At 38.8% G+C, this 20,527-nt stretch overlaps 1 protein-coding gene and 1 long non-coding RNA gene across 4 annotated transcripts in view; one reads left to right on the plus strand and one right to left on the minus strand.

Annotated features, from left to right (window-relative positions):
- Window positions 1–20,527, plus strand: part of LOC308189212 (uncharacterized protein) — a 170,836-nt gene that overhangs the window by 63,533 nt on the left and 86,776 nt on the right. For 2 of the 3 annotated variants that reach the window (XR_013946138.1, XM_080579010.1), the window contains exon 2: window positions 13,717–13,826. Coding sequence is in view for 1 of the 3 variants with exons in the window: in XM_080579010.1 (XP_080435136.1) it covers window positions 13,717–13,826 (110 nt within the window). In the remaining 2 variants the exon portion in view is untranslated. The remainder of the gene's footprint in view (window positions 1–13,716; window positions 13,827–20,527) is intronic. The other variant, XR_013946140.1, reaches the window with a different exon arrangement.
- Window positions 6,374–20,527, minus strand: part of LOC308189219 — an 86,256-nt gene continuing 72,102 nt past the window's right edge. The window contains exon 7 of the long non-coding RNA XR_013946149.1: window positions 6,374–8,349. This is a non-coding gene — a long non-coding RNA (uncharacterized lncRNA). The remainder of the gene's footprint in view (window positions 8,350–20,527) is intronic.

Consider the following 20,527-nt stretch of genomic DNA (forward strand, 5'->3'; position numbering starts at 1 on the left):
CAGGTATGCTTAATTTTTAAGCCTGCCGGCCTTGATGTAATTTCTTTCGTTTTTCTAAAGTAATCTTGTATATTCTAATTATCCTCTTTAATCTTATCGGATATATTTGATATGGACAAACATGAACTATTAATCCTCAACTTTAGAGAGTTAAAATTACTGATGAAGCTTGTTCTAAGAGAAAAAAAGATAAGCATCTTCAGTGTCAGAATACAATGCTCTGTGTCTGGTGAGCATTCGGTTTCTATACTGTACCCTCTAGCAACTTTAATATTTTCAAACTAATAGGAAACTGACCTTTACAGGAATATAGGGTATATGAAAATGCCTGGGATAACTGACCTTCCTATCAGCAGTTTGCAATCAACTTTTGCAAGGTATGTTACAGATGTGATAACTATCTGTAAATTATGTAATTTCATATATTTAGAGATAAACACACAATGTAGTACATGAGAGGCACTGCAACTGGTTGCACAAAGGGATTTGAGGCTGATTAGTAGACTGAAAAATACGCAAGTCTTTCAACAATATTTTTGAGATGTAGCACGAGCAAAAGTTATATAGCTTTAAGGCCCATTTTCTTCCAAGTGATTATTGCAAAAAGATGAAAGCAACAACAAAACCCCGAAGAAATCATGCCAGTTATGATTGCTTCCTTAGTTCTGGCAGTCTCTAGCTGGGACAAGATCTGTTCATTTAAACTGGAAGTGGTCTAAGTCATAGGAGTTAGTCATTGCTAATTTACTTCAAGTTAAGACCTAACTGATAAAAGATGTTTAATCATAATAATTCTTCAAAGTATTAAAAAATGTCCAGTTTTGTTGCGAAGATGCTGAATTTGTTGTTCTGGTCAAATATATTCCGAGTCTTCCAATTACTCAATCTTCTGACTCAGTGGGGTACATAACCTGATTGTCTTATACAACCACCACGTAGATGGCACAGATGCAATCAGCCCCAGTGGTAAACCCAACAATATCATAGAAATTAGACTTGATTATGTGGAAACAAAGTGTGCTGTGAACAGATTTTCTATTCTGTTATAATAAGGCTGTTAGACTGCTTTTTTACAAGTTTTTTTTTCTTTTCCTATTTTATCATGAATTACAAAATAGATATTTATGAATTATAATAATGTCAGACATTTCAGAGGTAAGAAGAGTGGATGCTGAAAGAAAGCAGTATATTCCAGGGAATTAGTGGAGAAACAAGCGGAATATAAAGATGAAAAAGAATGGGAGGTGGAGCGAGGAAATAGTGACTGTGGTTATTAGGTAGAGGAAAGTGGAGTTGGTCACGACAGCATGATGACAGAAACTAGTGACTTATAAGTTAGTAGGAAGAGAAATTCTGTGCTATTGCCAGTATCAGGAAATGAAAAAGTGTGAAATTTAAATGAAGGATGTCTGTGGGATGTCTGGTCTTCCCTGAGTTAGAAGATCCATCTTGCAGTACAGCCAATGTTTTGTCAAGCATTCTCTCCACAGAAGCGGCTGCGCAACTGGCAGAAGAATTTCTGTTGGGAAATGTGAGAGATTTACTCATGTTACTGATTTGGTGACCTGGGAATATTGCTGCCATATTGCCCAGGTGGATAAAAAATAAGTTTAAAATAAAAGCTACCCGATGATAAAACACAATTGTGTATCATCACTGATTTGTTATTCAGCTTTCCTTGAGGATTTAACTATAACTTTCTTGTGAGAATTTTTGAACATGTTGAAAACTGTCCTCAGGATATATTTATACTGTGGGGACTTGTAAAATCTTTTTTCCAGAGGAAGGCTGACTGATGCAGTTGGGTTGCTAATAGGTTACCTGAACCTACTTCTTACTTCATTCTTCGGAACTAGAAAGTTTCTTGCATGGACAGAGATCATTTATAAAAACAATGCTTTGGATCCATTTTTATTTTTTGTAAGTTCAAATTTCAGATAAAAAATATGGTGGGAAATGAAACTGAGCTAGAGGAATGTGTATTTGCAGGAGTCTAATTATAGATATCTAATGTTTCAACTAGAAGTTCAGAAATACTGTTTGCTTTGCAATGCAGGACAAAGTTGCATTCGTCTAGCAGTTTTGTAGCTCTCCAGAATATTCTTGGAGTAGTTTACCCAGATATATCACTTTGAGCATCCTTTATGTGGCTTTTTCCAAACTCACATATCAATGAAATGCAGAGGTAATGATGAGTCTTCTTTATCTCATAAGTTATATTTCATAATATAGGGGCTCATTTCATAATATTTCAAGGGGCTCATCAATATGAAGTGAATATTTAATATGAAATATATTAAATGTACTTGTTCAAAGTTTCATCAGAAAAGTCCCATTCTTATGGGTTTTTATCAATTATTTGGATCAGGGAATAAAACCATTACTTAAGGACTTCGTTATATGGATTTTCTGTGTGTGCTGTGTGCTGCTATTTCTAAAAGAAAATGCTAGAAGAAACAGCTAGTTTGAGCTGAACAAAGCAAAGCAAGGTTTTCTTTTCTGTAAACTAAAGTGTACTTCCTCCAGGAGCCTGAAATCAGCATTGCTCACTCTCACAAACTGGAGCCAAAACACAGCAACCCCCAAAACTCTGAGCAACGCGGATTGACTACTCTTAAATCACTGTGGAGCACACTATTTATAACCAGTAGGATGTAAAGGGAGTTGGTGGTTGACTACGTAGTCCTGGGCTGGAAACTGTGCACAGTCAATATGGAATGCGTTTGCATATCCTTTAGAATTTAGAAAGCTAGTAAGCCACTAAAATGTACATTAATTATATAGATCCTTCATATTTGTAGGTTCACTGTACAATTTTAGATTGTTTAGCATTCATGGTTTATTTTGTTACTTTCAGTGGTGCTATTAATCATACTTTCTCATTTTCATTCACTGCTACAATTTGACAAGGATTTTCTTTCACCTTGAAAAATTGCATATTCTGAAGAGTTTCTTTGCAATGCTCCTATACGCTTGGCACACCCTCCTGAGTGAAGGCAGCTTGTTTTCTGCACTGCACTTTTTTTCTGAAAGACAGTTTCAAAAACATGGGTTTGATTTCTCTCTTGGTAGTGCAAGATCATAAACAAATATGTCTTTCAAATTATTTTCCTACTGAAAGCCTTTATGATTCCATTGAAGAGGAAACTGAACTAACTCAATAAGCAATGGACCATAAGGCAGTAAACTGATACATTGTTAATTTTTACTGCTAAAGTTTCTTTCTATTGCTTTGGTTCAAAATGCTATTCATATTTTATTATGCCAATTTTTGAGTGCAGTGGCAAATCTTTCTAATATTCTACTCAATATTTATTGTTGAAACTTGTTGGCCGTAGCAAGCAACAAGGCAGGAACTGGAGCAGTAGCTCCACCCAAAAGGACAAAGAAATAGCAGACACGTTACAAATGGACCCGTAAATTGCTGGCCAGGGCTAGAAGAGCACCTGGCTGTCTGCTCTGGAAAGGCCTTGGAAGAAGAGCATTAAATGCCTAACGAAGAGGGAAGCAAGGGATATGAAATCAGTGCTAAAATTGTTTGTGGTAGGTCCTCAGGAGCCAACTAAGCAAATATATGATCCTTGCTATCCCCTTGTGTCCCTTAGCATTTTTATATATTGTAATAGTGGACTGAGATCACAGGGGAGTGGGGCCTTTAGAACGTAGAGGTCTGTAGGCATCGTGCCACCCTGGAAGCTGCAAGTTCTCATTAGGTTGCAGAGGTGGCTGCCCTTGTTCAAGTTATGGGAATAATTCCTCTCCGCTTGTTCAGATGCTTCTGCACTGTGTTTGATAGCACACTCTAAGTGTGTTATCATGTTTGCTTTCTCTCCCACCCTTTATTTCTCATGTTTATTGATTACCTAGCAGAATGAGACCCCAGTCTTGCCTAGGCTCTGCTGCCATCCATCTGGCCAATATAAAATCCTGTTTGAAGGTTATTAAGGTACCAGTTTTGCAGACTGGGTTCACAGTTTGGTTTGTTAAATAGCTCTGAATGCAAAAACACAATCTGCTCCACCAGATTGGGTTTTAGGTTCTACAGGTCCATTATTTCCAACAGTTGTTTTGTCTAATGCTTCAGTGGAAGGGAGAGGACAGACATAATGCAGCTTGCCAAAAGTGTGAAAGTTTCCATAAAGGCAAAATTCCATTTTTAATCCTATGACATCAGCTCCTGCCCAAAAGCATGAAGTTACATTATCCTCAGTTGTCCCATCAGAAATGAAATTTGAATTATTTTTTTTTTCTGAAAATGATCACTTCCTTTCAAAGTCCAATATAAGACACTGTAATCCCTGCAGAAACAAATTTCACAGTCTATCAGCAAACTGCCTGGAGAAATGTTCTCTTTTCCTTCAGAATTACTTATTACAGTGTTCTACTTCTTATGGTTAATGTGCATATGAGGTTAACACAGATATTCAGGAAATCTAATTCTCCTTTGAGGCTACTGATGTAAATCGGAGAAAACTCAGTTTATCCCTAGGGTTAGCTTAGATCAATTTAGTCCCTTGTACTGCTCTCTGATACGGTCCCTGATTTGCAGGCTTTGTTGTAGATTGGATAATCATCCTCAATAAAATGACTGTTTGAAGAAAAAAAAGACGTGAATCTGTACTGCATTCATTTTAGAACATGGAAGATTATTTTCAAGCATGTTCATCAAGGTGGCCAGCATTACAGTTTTGTAGGAATTGCTATATATCAGTCTGTAAATGTTCTGTTTGGCACACCACTGGCACACCGAAACAGGGTTATAGGTAGGGATTTAGTGGCTAAGTGTTACACTGGTCACTGTAGTCTCAAAGCTAGACCTTCAAAAGCCTTATTCAGTCATTTTGTAATGCTCAGAACATCTAGAGACTTTGGCTGCATTTCTGCCAGCACTGTTTCCCAGCAGCTGAAACCTTAAAGTGTTGAGAATTTCATGTTTGTACCATGGCTGCTTTTTATTGGAGTTCACTAACTATGCATTTGCTTTCCTGTCTTGTCACTGTGACCTGACAAGCTCACAGTTTGCAGCATTTTTTTTTTTTTTGCTGAAAGGAGGAGGAAATGGTGCTTATTTTCCCTACCCCGTAGCCTAGCACTTTGAGAGACTCCACGAGATGCATTACCCAGATAAAATGCCAACTGGTCTGTGGAGACTTGGATCTTCCAGCACCTGGGCTCCTTTACTGTGAGCTGATCTGTCACATCTCTGGGTTAGGGTTGATTAATCACTGGGCATCATCCTTTCTTTCCGTGTCTTGCAGGCTCCTGCATTGAACAGGCTGCTTGGATGCTCTGCATGGGACTGTATGTGCCAAGGTGCCTTAGCTGGGTATACTGCAAAGCTGAGTTTGTGGCACTTGGTTTCCTGTGTGCATCTTGTCATAGAAAGGAAACATTAGATGTGGTTACAGGAATTCACACTGAGTGGCTCTCCTATGACTTAAATGGACTACTTGGGTCATAAGATAGTAATGTTGTAGTATTGGGTCTCAAGACAGCACTTACCCTTGCTTAGATGTGAAACTGAGACTGTAAGGCAATTCAGTTTAGGTTCTGTTTTCTGTGGGACTCAGTGGCTTATTAGATTTCATTTAGTCTCTGCTTTATTGGGAGCTGCAGCAGCCAATACGTGATCAGTAACAGATTGGACATAACACCTCTGTTTCCAGTTTTTGGTAGGGGAATAACACTCGTGTTGGTAGGGAATGACATTCCTGTTATTCACTGAATCTCAGCGTACTGGTTTGTCAAATTCATAATGGAAAGTTTTCAAGGCTGCCTTGATGTTTTCTCAAAGTCAGTGCTGGGATTCTAATATTCTTCTATCTTCCTCGTTGTATAGAGTTACAAACAGTGGTGTAAATTGATACAACACCAGACAGGCTAAAAAATGGTTAAAGCTACCTGGTTCAAATAATAAAATTAAAAAGATGTTTCTGCAGTATCTACAATTTTATTTGTATTTGCTTGCTGTGTACATCAAGTGAAGCTTGCTGACAGTCAGTTGAAATCTTTAACATATTGCTTAAAGTTTTTAAGTTTACAATATATTTCTTATAATTTATGACACTTTACTGAGCTTGTATAGCCTTAAGAACCCATCTTCAGAACATTTAAAGTTGCAGTGAACCAGAATAACAGATATTTAATAGATAGATCTTGCTTTCTGTTAAAATAGCTGTTTTAAAAAACGCATACTTGCACTGGTTGCTTTTCCAGTCAGCTTATCATTAGGAGTGTGCAGAGAACAAGTATTTCGTAATGTCAATTTAAATGCTCATGGCAGTGAGAATCTAAATATTTTTGTTCTGTTATGATCATAAATTTGAAAAAAATATAAAATATTACAGAGTCAGTTATCAAATCAAGACAATGAATTGAAATTGAAATTAATGAAATTGAAATTAATGAATTTAAATAATACCATGAAAGCTGGAATTCAGATGAGGGAGTATTCATACTTTTGAAATATTTGTATTCACTACTGACGTTCCCAGAAGGAAGTCCGCTTGTAAAAGATGGAGACTGTCAGATTAATCTGTATAGCTGTGAGGCTAACCCATGCCAATTTTGATCTGATGACCTTAAGAAGAGATGGCTCAATATTCCATTAACATTTCCCCGAACCACCTAATTGCATTTAAAAATTGTCTGACATAATTTAAAATGATAAATATGAATTAAGTCAATGGAATTAAAAGGGTAAATAATGTTAGGACTTACTCTGCATCTGACAGGCTGAGCTGAGCAACTCATATTGTCTTCAATACTTAACTAACTAGGTCTACTGTTTAGTTTTGGTACAACAGGAGACAGTATTCAAAATTCAAAAGCTCTAGTTTCAAGATGTATCAAAATTCAATTTCAGAAGTAGTGAAAGCATCATAAAATCACATCAATAAATCTACACATACATGCTAAACCCAGCCCTCTATCAATTTATATGGAATTCAGCCTTTCCTCTCTCCCACAGAGAGTTAAAGCTGTTTTTATTAAATTTTGTCTGTGTCCATTTCCAAACACAAGTAGAATAAGTATTTAGTCTCTTTAAATTTATTTTATACAATATTTTGTAAAGCTCTCCCCAAAACCAAATCCCTTTTTTCCTGATCCTCTCACTGGTGTGATTGTGCTGTTTCCTCCTGTATTTACTGCCTGCATTCCTTGGGAAGAAGAAGGAGGCTGGCAACGTGACCCACGCTTTGCCCCTGGTATTACAGTGCAGTGAAAGGGGAGTTGTCTGTGATACTGTTGGAAGGCATTTGATGAATGAGGGAGCTGATCACCTTTCTCCTAAGGATTTGATGGAATGGCAGTTGAGCAGCTGAGACTTTGAAATAGTAGCTTGAGTTCATATATTCCTGTCTGTACATCTCCCCATCAAAGAAGGTAATTGAATGCGTCCTTAGAAAACAAATCTGTGGTTTGGTTTTGGTCAGTGTATGTGGTGTTTAACTATCAAACAAAACATTGGATTTTCTTGAATCTTCAAAAGGTCCAAACTCACAGATTTCATTTGCCCTTGAACATAAAGCTACTTTATAATTTCAAGGTACTCCCAACACTCAGGTAACAACAGAAGAACACATACAAACAAAATGAGCTTGGTAATGATAGCTGATGAAAAATGAGTTTTACCGTGTCTCTAGATTTATAAACATTAATGGCTTAATATATATTTTAACTCCAGTCGGTTAAATTAATCCTCTCAGCAGAAGCAATATAAATTTAGACTATATTTTCCAGATGATTTTGCTTACTTCTGATCCTCTTCTAGTACATAATGTACTGTAGCTCTAAGAAAATGAATGCTTACAAGTGTAGATATTTATATGAGTCAGCAAAGCTGGCATAAAGTTGATGACACCTTGTACACCCGAAGGAGCTGACATTCACTGTTTAGTGGGGAAAAAAATAAAACCTGATCTTCAGGACGATTACAGTGCTATAGATAAATGCACGAATGAGTCTATTTGAAAACATTATTTTGTGCTTGCATAGCAATTTATTTAACTCAGATTGCAAGAAAAAACAAATGTGAACATAACCCATTAAAGGCATAAGTCAAGAGTAACACAACTCAATTCAAAATACTGCAGTTTCAGCTAGTATTTGCTGATCTCCTTTAATCTTTGCTAGCTCTCTTAGGCAGCAGTTTCCTCAGGATGAACTAGGTCTTCATTTGAATAAGATGCTTGTTGCAACTCCTACAATGAATCTGTAAGGGTGCTGTCATTGTCCCCATCATTTTGCTTCATCTTGAAAATTCCGTTATAAAACAAGCACACTCTGTGACCTCATACCATGTGTTGCACTTCTCTCTGTTATTCTGCTTTTCTTTCACCTGAGAAGCTGCAGATCCCAAAGCAGAAATTAAGGAATAGTAATGAACAAAGACAAAAAAAAAATCTAATTTTAGAGAGTATCATTAGATGTGTTTTTTCCATGGTTGTCAGTGGGAGTTCTTCATTTTACCCTTGGTGCAGATGTTGAAACATGAAAATCTCAAATTAAAGGTATTTATCAAATTAAGCCATTATTTTTTGAATGAGTGTAATTAAGGAATAACTCTGGAAACTGCTGTGTTCTGAGTAACTGGCTCAGCCTCGTAAAGAAAAAAAAATTGAATCTTCTAAATGTTTCTAAGGTAGAAACAGCAGTAATCAGCCTGATTGCAAGTATAATGGAGGAATGAAAAATGAACCAGAGACTCACGGGTAGGGAGATGGATCTTATCTAAAAACACTGCAGACTGCTATGTATGGGGGTGCACAAATTTTCATACAATTTTAACAACAAAGAATTGTGCATTTTTAATTCATGGATTTTTTTTTCCAGGGGAAAAATCATGTTTAATAATTTCATGTTTAGTAAAACAAGCAAAGAAATCCCATCAAGTTAAAAATGCGAAAGTGATTTGCCTTTACAGAAGATGTATTCCATCTAAAAAAAAATCAGATAAAATTGTTTTGATATTTTAAAAATAAAAGACATTTTCTGAATTCCCAAGTAGATTATTTCTTTTGTTTTGTCTCAGTATCTAAATAGTTTTCTAATATTAAACAATAACACAGACTCTTACTCAGCCACCTCTTGAGGAAAAACTAGCCTAGAATTCATGTTGGATGAGATGCTGTGAAAAGACAGCAAAAGTCAGTGCTGTGCTCCTGCGCGGAAGACATTTTGCCAGGCAGCTTGCATGACAGAGAATTTTGGAGGCTTCATATTCCTGTGACATATCATAGTAAAAGAAAGTGGAACTATGAGCTGTGTCATAACTGTTTAGATTCTGCTAGGTGATATAAGAAAGTTCAGTTTGGCTTGACTGAAAACTTCTGTATATAACTTTTCAAATGAAAAAAATCTGATTTTGGAAGAAAAAATCAGCCCCAAGTCATAAGCTTTGTTTGACTTTCTGCTTCAAAGTTACTGGTCTTCTACTGTGATCTGCTCAGAATGCAATATTTATTATAAGTCCAAGAGAGTTCTTGAGCAAAGGCTTAATTTTGTCTGGACTTGACATTTTGCTCTAGCTACGATAGTCTATGGATAAAAGCCAGAGACAGAATGTGGATGGAGATAGTTTAATTTATTACTGGCTGGTATATCTGGAAAAAAAATTAAAAAAGCCTTGGGCACAAAAATGCTTCCTCGGATCTTAAAAGGAATGCAGGAAGAAGATGAGCGAGTACATGAAGTCTATGGCATAAAAGGGTGGTGGTGACCACAAAGTTAGGGATAGAGTATTTTAAAAGAAAGAGGTAATTAAAACTCAAGCCTTGGCAACATGCAGATAAGCAGGGTGTTTACCCCTCTTGTGGCTGCTGTGGATGGGTGGCAGGAAAAGGCTTTTGTGCTCTTTTTTGTGCAAAGGCCAGGAGGTTTTGTATTCTCAGACTATTTTTATGCTGCTAAATAAAACAGAGGTGGGGAATTATTTCCAGCACTGGTCTGCTGACCATTCAGACTGTTCCTCTGGACACATCCTGCATGCCCCCCACCATGCTGTGCTGACTGGTGCCTGCTGAGATCCTCCTTGGGTATGGCTCGGAGGACAGGAGACACCGTGGTAAGAGCAATGTTAGATAGATTGTGCTGGGTTTGGCTCCCACCATGGACACCAGCAGCACTCTCTTAGTACACTTTGCCTTCGCAAACTACTCACACGTCTCCGTGGCACACTGCCAGGCACACTACATGTTTCATGCTACAAAGCATATCTTTGATGGGCTGTAACACAGGCATTATTTCAGACACCTTGGAATGAGAAAGCTCTTCTGCCCTTATATCAGGTGTACCTTATGGCTGTAAGGGTACTAAGTACGGCTGTGGCCCTGTTTTATTTAGCACTACACTGGCTTTAATGTCAGCTCAAATGTGTCCACAGAGGAGTGGCAGGAGTAAAAAACATGCTGTAGACTTATGCCCCTTGTGCTGCACACTGGCATCTCTAGGTAGGAAAACCTTTTATATAGCAGCATGCAAAGTTGTGGCTATAAATGACTCCTGAATTTACCCAACATCCTTGGCTTTGGAAACAAATGCACTGCTTGAGTGAATGATTTTTATTCTGTGAGCTGTTCAGAAATTGCTTGCTGAACTATTCATTCTCAGGGTTTTGTGCTCACTATTGAAGTCACCTGCAGTTGCCTTCCTCTTGCTTGAATTGAATTACAGGAAAATCTGAAATAGTCTGGTTGTTACTTCTGCAGTCAAGTTTTGAAGAATAATCACAGAAATAATTCAATTATTTTCAGTATTGTTTGCAAATATGACTACATAAATTACAGTTTCAAAAAAACTTATCTTGCAGATTTCAACTGTGAAAATATTTAAAAGTCAGGTCTTTACTGTTCAACAAGCTTTAAGAGTACCATGTATGTCAGGTAGCCTTCACATCACACATTAGATACGCAATCAAATACAAGATGCATGCTTTTAAGTCTGAAAGATCACAATTAACATGGTGCTCTCATCAACAAAAATCAATTTACTTAGCTTGAGTTTAAACCTGTTCTAAAATTCAAACGGTATTTATTTTCTCCAAGGACCAGAGAAGCTAGCTTTTTCTAGGCAGATGCACAGCTTTGAGACACGAACAGTATATGGCTAGTCTGTCAAAGGTACAGAGAATTTTAAGCAGCTTGGCATTATCATAACTGTATTAAGCTATGTTTGGTTTTATCATGTCGTGTTCTTTGGCATTCTGCTTTGCCTGTGTATGTTACCTGTCAATCAGAGAGTCAGCATGTCATGAGGGAGCTTTACTACAGAAATGGTGCTACTCGAAGAATTCAAATGAGCTTCAAGGAAAGGAGCAAGGAATACTTGACAGTTGTGAGGAGAATTTTTGAGGTGAATTTCAGTCTTATTAAGTGTATGATTAAAATCATGAACAGAAATGGGATGACAGAGAAAAGGCTCTGACATACTTCCAAGATTCCTTGTATTGGAAATATATATATATTTAATTTCTCTGCACTTTTTTATTGGTGAGAAGCTTAGTAAGATGAGTGAACTGCTAAAAGATAACATTCTTTTTAATGTGAAAAAGGTATTTATTGAATTTGTTAAAGGATGGTGGTATATCTGTATAATTTACACCGAATGTGGGAAAACAAAACAAAACAGGATGAATTCATCTAAACTTCCTACCATGGACAATTTATGACAAATTTATCCTATGCCATGAGTTGGCTGTGGGCCTTTAGGGGCCTAATTGTTCCAAACCTTGCTGGGGACTGGAATCTGATGGGCCACAATGGAGGCCTCTCACAGTGTTCCCTAGGGTTGTTTTGCCACCTCAGCCATCTCTCAGACTTTGCTCAGGCCTTGCTCAGGAGTTAGCAAAAGGGAGTGACCAGTCATAGAATCCTAGAATCGTTTAGGTTGGAAAAGACCTTCAAGATCATCAAGTCTAACCACCAACCTGGTCTGAGTCCTATCACTAAACCATGTCCATTAGTGCCATGTCCACATGTCTTTTAAATACCTCCAGGGATGGGGACTTCCTGAGCAGCCTGTTCCAATGCTTGATTACCCGCTTTGTGAAGAAATTCTTTCTAATATCCAATCTAAAACTCCCCTGGTGCAACTTGAGCTTATTTCCTTGTGTCCAACACCCTCCTTGCTGTGACCTCTTTTCAGGTAGTTGTAGTGAGTGAAGAGGTGTCCCCTCAGCCTCCTCTTCTCAAGACTGAACAACCCCACTTCCCCCAGTCGCTCCTCTTAGGTCTTGTTTTCTAGTCCCTTCATCAGCTTCATGGCTCTTTGCTGCACGTGTTCAAGAAGGGCATGCATATCCTTCTTGTAGCGAGGGGCCCAAAACTGAACACAATATTCGAGGTGCTGAGAGGGACAATCACTTCTCTTGTCCTGCTGGCCACACTATTTCTGATGCATGCCAGGATGCTATTGGCCTTCTTGGCCACCTGGGCAAACTGCTGGCTCATGTTCAGCTGACTGTTGACCAGCATCCCTAGGTCCTTTTCTGCCAGGCAACTTTCCAGCCATCTTTCCCTAAGCCTGTACCACTGTGCTGGGTTGTTATGTCCCAAGTGCAGGAGCTGGCATTTACCCTTGTTGAACGTCATTGCTAAGCAAGCAGTCTGGGTAAGGCTGTCCTGTTTGGGAGAGGAAGGGAATTTAATAGTATAGTCATTGGCTGGTCCATGACATACGGTTTCAGTTTCATTAAATAGTACTGGCAAGTTTAATTTACTTTTCTGTAGATAATAAAGTTTTTCTATACCCACTGGTAAAATGTTGCATGGATTCATTCGATTTCTTCTCCATGGCTTTGGGATCAAAGTGTAACTCTGTCATTCACATTTAGAGGAATAGAGAAGAGAAATACAAGATGTAGTCTCTGTTTGATAATTATCTAGACTGCAAGTGAACGGTAGTTTTTTCTGCACAGTTAGTCTCTTTCCAAATCTAGTAGATTAGGAGCAGCTAAAATTGACTGAGGTTTGCAGTGTGGCTCTGGCTCAGTCCTTTCCCTACCTTCAGTCATCACAGCAATTCAGATATTGTTCTGCCTTGGTGTAAAGGGTTAGTGTAAGTTACTTCTCCAGTGATTTGAAAATGAGAGAGTTGGAAATTGAAATGTGACTGTAAAAGCTGCACTAAAGTATTTCCAAGGTTAATGCTAAAGGCAAGTAAAAATTCTGATGTGCTTTATTTGTTCACAGCAAAATTACCATTGAGTTCCAAGATGATGCTAAAGCTGGGTGGTAAATACTCTGATGGAACCTTCTTTGTGGGAAAACAAAGCTTCAATAAATTAAAAAGAACACACTAAAATCCTCACAAGATTTTTGATTTTGAAGAGTTTGAACAAACTAAAATATTCATGTGGTATTGTAACTTCCAGTTGTTGTAACACTCAATTTCAGTATTTTTGGAATGAAAGGTTTTATTTATTTATTTTTTTAGTTTGTTTAGGACATAATTTTTATGGAAACTTCTTTCTATGTTATGTTATTGTATAGTTAAATAGGATTTTTTTTTTTAGTCAGTTTGGAATCTCATATCCCCCAAATCACAGAAGCTTTCATTTTCAGCACAACTTTGTCAAATTCAGATGTGTAAATATTGAAGTAACATTTAAGTTTGTTTCCTAATTGCTGCAAGTTTTTTAGTTTTCCTCATGTTACAGCGGCAAAAAGCAGTGAAGCTTTGGTAGGAAAAATAATATTCTTTTCTCTTTCCTTTTAGGAACCAAGAGGCACTGCAAGGACTATTGCAGCTCCAGTTGACTTTCATATGCAAGTACACAGGTTTAAACTTCCAACTTGGAGTGGCTCAGCTCTTTTTTGTAAAGGCAAGTTGGGTGATATAACTGGGAGCTTTCAGAAAAAGTAAGAATTTTTTTGGTAGTGAGAGAGAACTGGCTGCAGAAGAGTTACTTCAAATAACTGAAAGCAGAATTGATCTTAAGAACTATTCATTTTAAATCAGACTAATGTTGCTTTAACAAAGCATACTGAATCTTTGCTAGTTTTGAGATATTTAATTACATTTGGAAGGTTAGATAGAAAAGGTATGTTTTCCAATTAACCTTTACCTCATTAAAACTTCATTCTAAGTTGTAAGCATTTCTTTAGAGTACCTGCTATTAAGCACTAACTGGTCATTTTACTTCCTGTTGTACTTGCTACTTATCTTCAACCTAAACCAGGATATCTTTTAAACTCTCACCCTGAAAACATGTATTGCTCTGCATAGGTCCCCACCAATTTTCATCATATAGTATATTTAACACATTCAGAATGCAGACTTATTGAATGCGATTTTTGCATGTTGTAAGTCAAGATTCTTTGACTCTAAATAGAACTTGCAACAGGGATTGTTGTGACTCATAAAGAACTATCATTTCTGAAAATAAAGCTTTTGATGAACACAACCACAAAAAGCTAAAACCCTAGCACTGCTTTACTTCCACCTGGGAGAAATCTGGCCCAGAACTCCATATTTACTTCTGAGTTCTCTGGTATGATGTATCCGGTGTTTTCTTGAACATTTATTTTATGTTGAAGTAGCTAAAATTAAAGAGAGAATAGGAGTCTGTTCTAATGTAGTTTGAAACTTTTATGATTTGTGGAGATTTTGTCATTACAAAGTTGAACATCTTTTTAAGCTCTTAGCAGAAATGATCAACAGAAATACAGATATCATTTAAACAGAACGAAAGAATTAAGTTTCATCAGCATGATTATGAAATCTGAATAACTGTTATTTTCCCAACTGGGATAAATCTGGCTGCTGACGGTAAGCTAAACATGAATCAGCAGTGTGTCCTGGCAGCCAAGATGGCAAACCACATTTTGGGGTGCATTAAACACAAAATAGCTGTATGGGGAAAAGAGGTGATTCTCAGCTATATTTAACACTAGTGTGGCCTCACCTTGAATACTGTGCACAGTTCTTGTCTTCACAATATAAAAAGGGTATTAAAATACTTGAATGTGTCCAGAGGAGGGCAACAAAGCTGGTAGAAGAGCTGGAAGGCATAGAATCATAAAGGTTGGAAAAGACTTATAAGATGATCTGGTCGAACCATCCACCTACCACCAATATCACCCACTAAACCACGTCCCTAAGCACCATGTCCAACCTTTCCTTAAACATCCCCCAGGGACGGTGACTCCACACCCTCCCTGGGCAACCAATTCCGGTGCCTGACTACTCTTTCTGAGAAGAAATATCTCCTAATTTCTAACCTAAACCTCCCCTTGCACAACTTGAGGCTATTCCCTCTAGTCCTATCACTAGTTATCTGCGAGAAGAGGCCAACCCCCAGCTCCCCACAACTTCCTTTCAGGTAGTTGTAGAGAGCCTCCTCTTCCCCAGACTAAATAACCCCAGTTCCCTCAGCCGCTCCTCATTAAGACTTGTGTTCCAGGCCCTTCACCAGCTTCTTGGCCCTTCTCTGGACATGCTCCAGGGCCCTGATGTCTTTCTTGTAGTGAGGGGACCAAAACTGAACACAGTACTCGAGGTGTGGCCTCATCAGAGCAGAGTACAGGGGGACGATCACCTCCCTGGTCCTGCTGGCCACACTGTTCGTGATACAAGCCAGGATGCCGTTGGCCTTCTTGGCCACCTGGGCACACTGTCGGCTCATGCTCAGGTGAGCATCAATCAGCACCCCCAGATCCTTTTCCTCTGCACAGCTTTCCAGCCACTCTGTCCCAAGCCTGTAGCGCTGCATGGGGTTGTTTTGGCCAAAGTGCAGGACCCAGCATTTACCCATGTTGAACCTCATCCCATTGGCATCTGCCCATCAATCCAACCTGTCCAGGTCCCTCTGCAGGGCCTTTCTACTCTCTGACAGATCAACACTTCCCCCCAACTTGGTGTCATCTGCAAACTTACTGAGGGTGCGCTCAAATCCAAATCAATAAAGATATTAAAGAGGATGGGCCCCAACACCGACCCATGGGGACTCCCACTCATAATGCCCATCTATAAGAAGGGTCGTAAGAAGGACCTAGGGTATCACAGGCCTGTCAGCCTGACCTCGGTGCCAGGAAAGGTGATGGAACAGGTCATCTTGAATGCAATCATGCAGCAAATGCGGGACAGCCAGGGGATCAAGTCCAGTCAGCATGGGTTCATGAAAGGCAAGTCCTGCCTCACCAACCTCATCGCCTTCCATGACCGAGTGACCCGCCTGATGGATGAGGGAAGGCCTGTTGGCGTAGTCTGCCTAGACTTCAGCAAGGCCTTTGAGACTGTCTCCTACAGTATTCTCTTGGAGAAGCTGGCAGCCCATGGCTTGGTCAGGTAAACTCTTTGCTGGGTTAAAAACTGGCTGGACGGCTGGGCCCAAACAGTGGTGGTGAATGGAGTGAGGAGAGACTGAGAACACTTGGGTTGTCTGGTCTGGAAAAGAGGAGGTTGAGAGGTGACCTCATTGCTCTCTGCAGCTTCCTGAGGAGTGGAGGCAGAGGGAGGTGCCAGTCTCTTTGCCCTGGTAACCAATGAGAGGATGTGCCAGAAAGACACAAAGCTGTGCCAGGGGAGGTTCAGACTGGTGATTAGACACTGGAACAGGCTTCCTGGAGAGGTGGTTGATGCCTCATGCCTGTCAGTGTGCAAAGAGGCATTTGAACAATGCCCACATTTAGATGTTTTGCGTTTGGTTAGCCTTGAAGTAGTCAGGCAGAACTTTGAAGTTCCCTTCCAACTGAACTATTTTATAATATTCCAAATAAGTAATTATGTGATAACAGACAAAGAATAAGAACATAGACCAAGATACTGAAAAACTGTTATTGAACGCATTAATATGTGCTGAACATGCATTTTTATGTGCTCTATAGAAGTCAACCAACAAAGTGAAAGGTTTCTGAAAAAATCATTATCATTGGATTCTGAAAAACAGAAGTTTGCTAAAACTGGGGAAATCACTGCTTATATAGCCACTTGGGCCGAAATAGCTTTCCAAAAGATCATCAGGCTTCTTCTAATGTCATCATGATGCAATATCTAAATCCTTTCCCATTTTTCTGCTTCTCATGTTGTATCAGTTCTTTTCAGTGTTTTCTATGAAAGCTGATGATCTTTCAGCATGGGCTCAGCACCAAAGACAAAAATTAAAATGCTAGACATTTGAGTTAAAGCTCTCATTCAAACTGTCTCATGGGGGACATCGGAGGAAGGACAGAGGCCTATTGAGTATAGATCTGGAGGTGATACAAAATGTGAAATGGAAGGTATGCTTCAGACCAATCTTGTGAGATTGGTGGGGATGGTCTTCCCAAAACGATACTATTTTACCTTCTAAAATCATTTTGTTCATTCAAAGCTTTTTTTGTTTCAGACGAAAATCTTTTGCAGACAGATTTGGAAGCTTAGTACCTTCTTGTTTAGACCCAAATCTTAGTTCTTGTTCACTGATCTGTTTTTAAGCTGAATTTGGAGTTAGGTAAATACCAGAATTTTACTGGTCTGTGTGGGAGCATGTACAAACTCCAGTGAAAACTGACTTGCCAAAATTTGTTAAGTATTGCATTTACCATAAAGCATAAATGTTTCCCCTGAAATATATCATGTTTCTATAATATCTGTAAAAGTAAAGAAATCCAGCCTGTAAACAAATACTGAAAAATTGTATACTATCCTTTAATATTGTATTACACGATACTATAATATAATTCTGAGTATGCTGGAACAAGGAGTAGCCTTCACAAATATTTGACTTGGCAGAAAGGTACTAAAGGAAAGGGAATTAATGGGTTTTGTACAAGGACAAGGTAGCCATCATTATCTTATGATGGATATCTTAGCAATCTTCATCCTTCATTTCTTAAAATCATCTTTCTAGATTGAGAAGGATAAAATTAACTTGTTTAAATTTACTCATACTGTGAGCAGGTATAACTTTTATTAATGCTGATGAGAAATGTACTGAACTTGCTAGGGCTAAAGTTACTTAATTCTGCAAAGCAGCTTATATTTCTTTTTCATGGCTGTGATCATTCCTTCCTTCTACTATAATTATATTCCATACAATATAGATCTCAGCAATTTATCTTAGAGTTACCCTCCAGAAATATTTCTTCAAGGATTTCTGTGATCATGTCAGAAAATTTCCATTGATTTGGAACATGGGAAAGAAAGAAAAAAATGTTTTTTAATGAAAAATTTCAGCAATTCTATATAATCTCTTTCCTGTTAGCATTATCTACCTGTTTTAAAAACTTGGAAAATACCATGTTATATTCATAATTGGCTCTATTATGCTCTCAGTTGAACATCATACATAATTTTAACATTTTGGGATTTTTAGATAACATTTCTTAAACAGGACTTTAACATTAAAGTATTTTAGCCAAGACGGTACTAAAAACACCAGCAATTGCAAAAGATAAACCACATCGTTATGCTGACTTGAGCCCAAAGTACTTAAAGTCAACCTACTACTGAGTTTCTTGTAATGTAATAAAAATTTTAGTGGTACAAATGCCTGGTTTTCTTTTTAACCGTTCATACGTCTAAGAACCTTTACAGTTTTAATGTGTTTAAAGTTATTCAAAAGCCCATAACAACATTTCTTTATTTTATTCCCCCTGTGAAACTCAGGCAATGCTTAGGCATTTGTTCAGGATGGGAGAAGTTAGGGAGGGCAGTACTGTGCCCAGTCCTTGCGACTAGCTGGCCGCTCGGGCTGGGGAGGGCATGGACACATCCCAGACACCTGTTGACCAGTAGGTGACAGCTTGTACTGCGAACCACATGTCAAGAAAAGAGAAGAGTTTTATCATCTTCTCATTTCTTCAGTTAGTTTTCCTGTAGGCTGCAGCTTGGAAAGCAGCTTTACATTTAGTTAGAATAGCTGGCCTTGAATTTGTTTCTTGCACTGCAGACACGATGCCTGTGATGGTTCCTCTGAGAGACCTTTGGGCTTAAAAAATGTCTTCACTACCCCCATCCAAAGTATGCCAGAAACCTAGCAAAACAGCAGCACCAGTTAGCTTGAACAGCCACCATCGGCCCAGACTGCCCTTGGCTCTGCCAGACACCATTTTGGGAGCCAGGATGGCTGCAGCCCCGGGTCCAAGCATCAGGGCACCCATCCTGCTGACTGCTGTGGCTCCCCTGTCCCAGTGAAGGAGGGGTTGTACCACTGGGCATGGGATGGAGAGAAAGCTGTTTCTCCTCAGTGTGTTAGAATTGGTTAGAGGACAAAAACCCATCTCCTGGGTTATGAATTGGGCTTCCTCCCTTTCTGCAGAAACTCCCTTGCCTTGTGCCAGGTGTTTTTGCTTGTGAGTTTTCTTGAGAAGCTGCAAAGGGGGCAGAAGACAGGACATGTTTTGCTAGGAATTTTGCTAGGGAGTTTCTCAGCTGTCCCCATAGCTGCACCAGCAGCAACGTGGTGTAGCATCCTCTGATATCCCAGCTGGTTTCTGTGTAGAAAACATTTCATGCAAGGAAGGGCATGTGTTTAGTCACTCTGTGCTTTTCCTTGCTGTTCAGTCTGTGACATCCATAACCCTCATGACTGCTACAGTGTCTGGCATTTTCACCTGGAGATGGTGACACAGGGTATCCTGTGGTATGGAAGAAATCAAACTTCCACTAAAAAAAACCACCACACACACAAAAAAAAACACAAAGCAAAACACAAAACAACCACAAACAAACAAAACAGCCATAAAACAGAAAAAAAAAAGACCAAAATTTTCTATACGTTTAGCTTTTTCAGCTAGGTAAACATGTAAGGATGCGAATTCCATAGGTTAGAAATCAAATGGACGAATAAACTGAGGCTCAGTATGTCATTTTAAGACCCAGTGGTTTTTAAGCCAAGCCATGAATTTTTTAGGATTGACTCACCACCTTTGAAAGATAAATGTTGGCAGGTAGTCAGATAACAGGACCATTACAACAGCAGGCAAAATAAGGGTGTGCTAAAGTCTGTTCTGATAACTGAGGACATTTTCTTCATGACTTCTTCCACCTGACCCCAGCACCCTGAAGGATCCCACTTGAAGTGAAAAGTCTATGGGCAGTCCTGGATCCTAATAAGCTTTTGTAAAATAAACTTGGGTAAAATCTGTATAATGAAGTGATGAATCAGGCCCATATCCAGATTCTGAAAACAAACCACAGTGCTCCAGACAATATAATGTGAGTCCCCCACAGGAGATCTCAGAATTTGTGGTGCTGGGCTGATGGTGGGCTGCCTGCCTAATGCATACCAAATGGAAAAGAAACTCACCTGTCAGCAGAATACATGCACTGCTGCTGATATGCAAGATGTTTTATAGCCAGGGTTGGACCCAGATGATTTAGAGAAGGTTGCGACTCTAAAGATGGAGTTACTGACTATCCACATGTATTGTTGCTACTTTCACTACCTAGTCATCAGGTCAAGAAGCAAAGCTGTGCTGAGATATCTGCCTCATAAATTATGTTTGCTTTTTTGTTTTCTTTCTGCATAAATCCAGCAAGGACTTTATTTATTTATTTATTCATTTATGTTTTGTTTTTCTTTGAAGGTTTTAGTAGTATTTTT

The sequence above is a fragment of the Anser brachyrhynchus genome (assembly GCF_964034855.1).
Source record: "Anser brachyrhynchus genome assembly, chromosome: 2".
Taxonomy (NCBI): Eukaryota; Metazoa; Chordata; class Aves; order Anseriformes; family Anatidae; genus Anser; species Anser brachyrhynchus.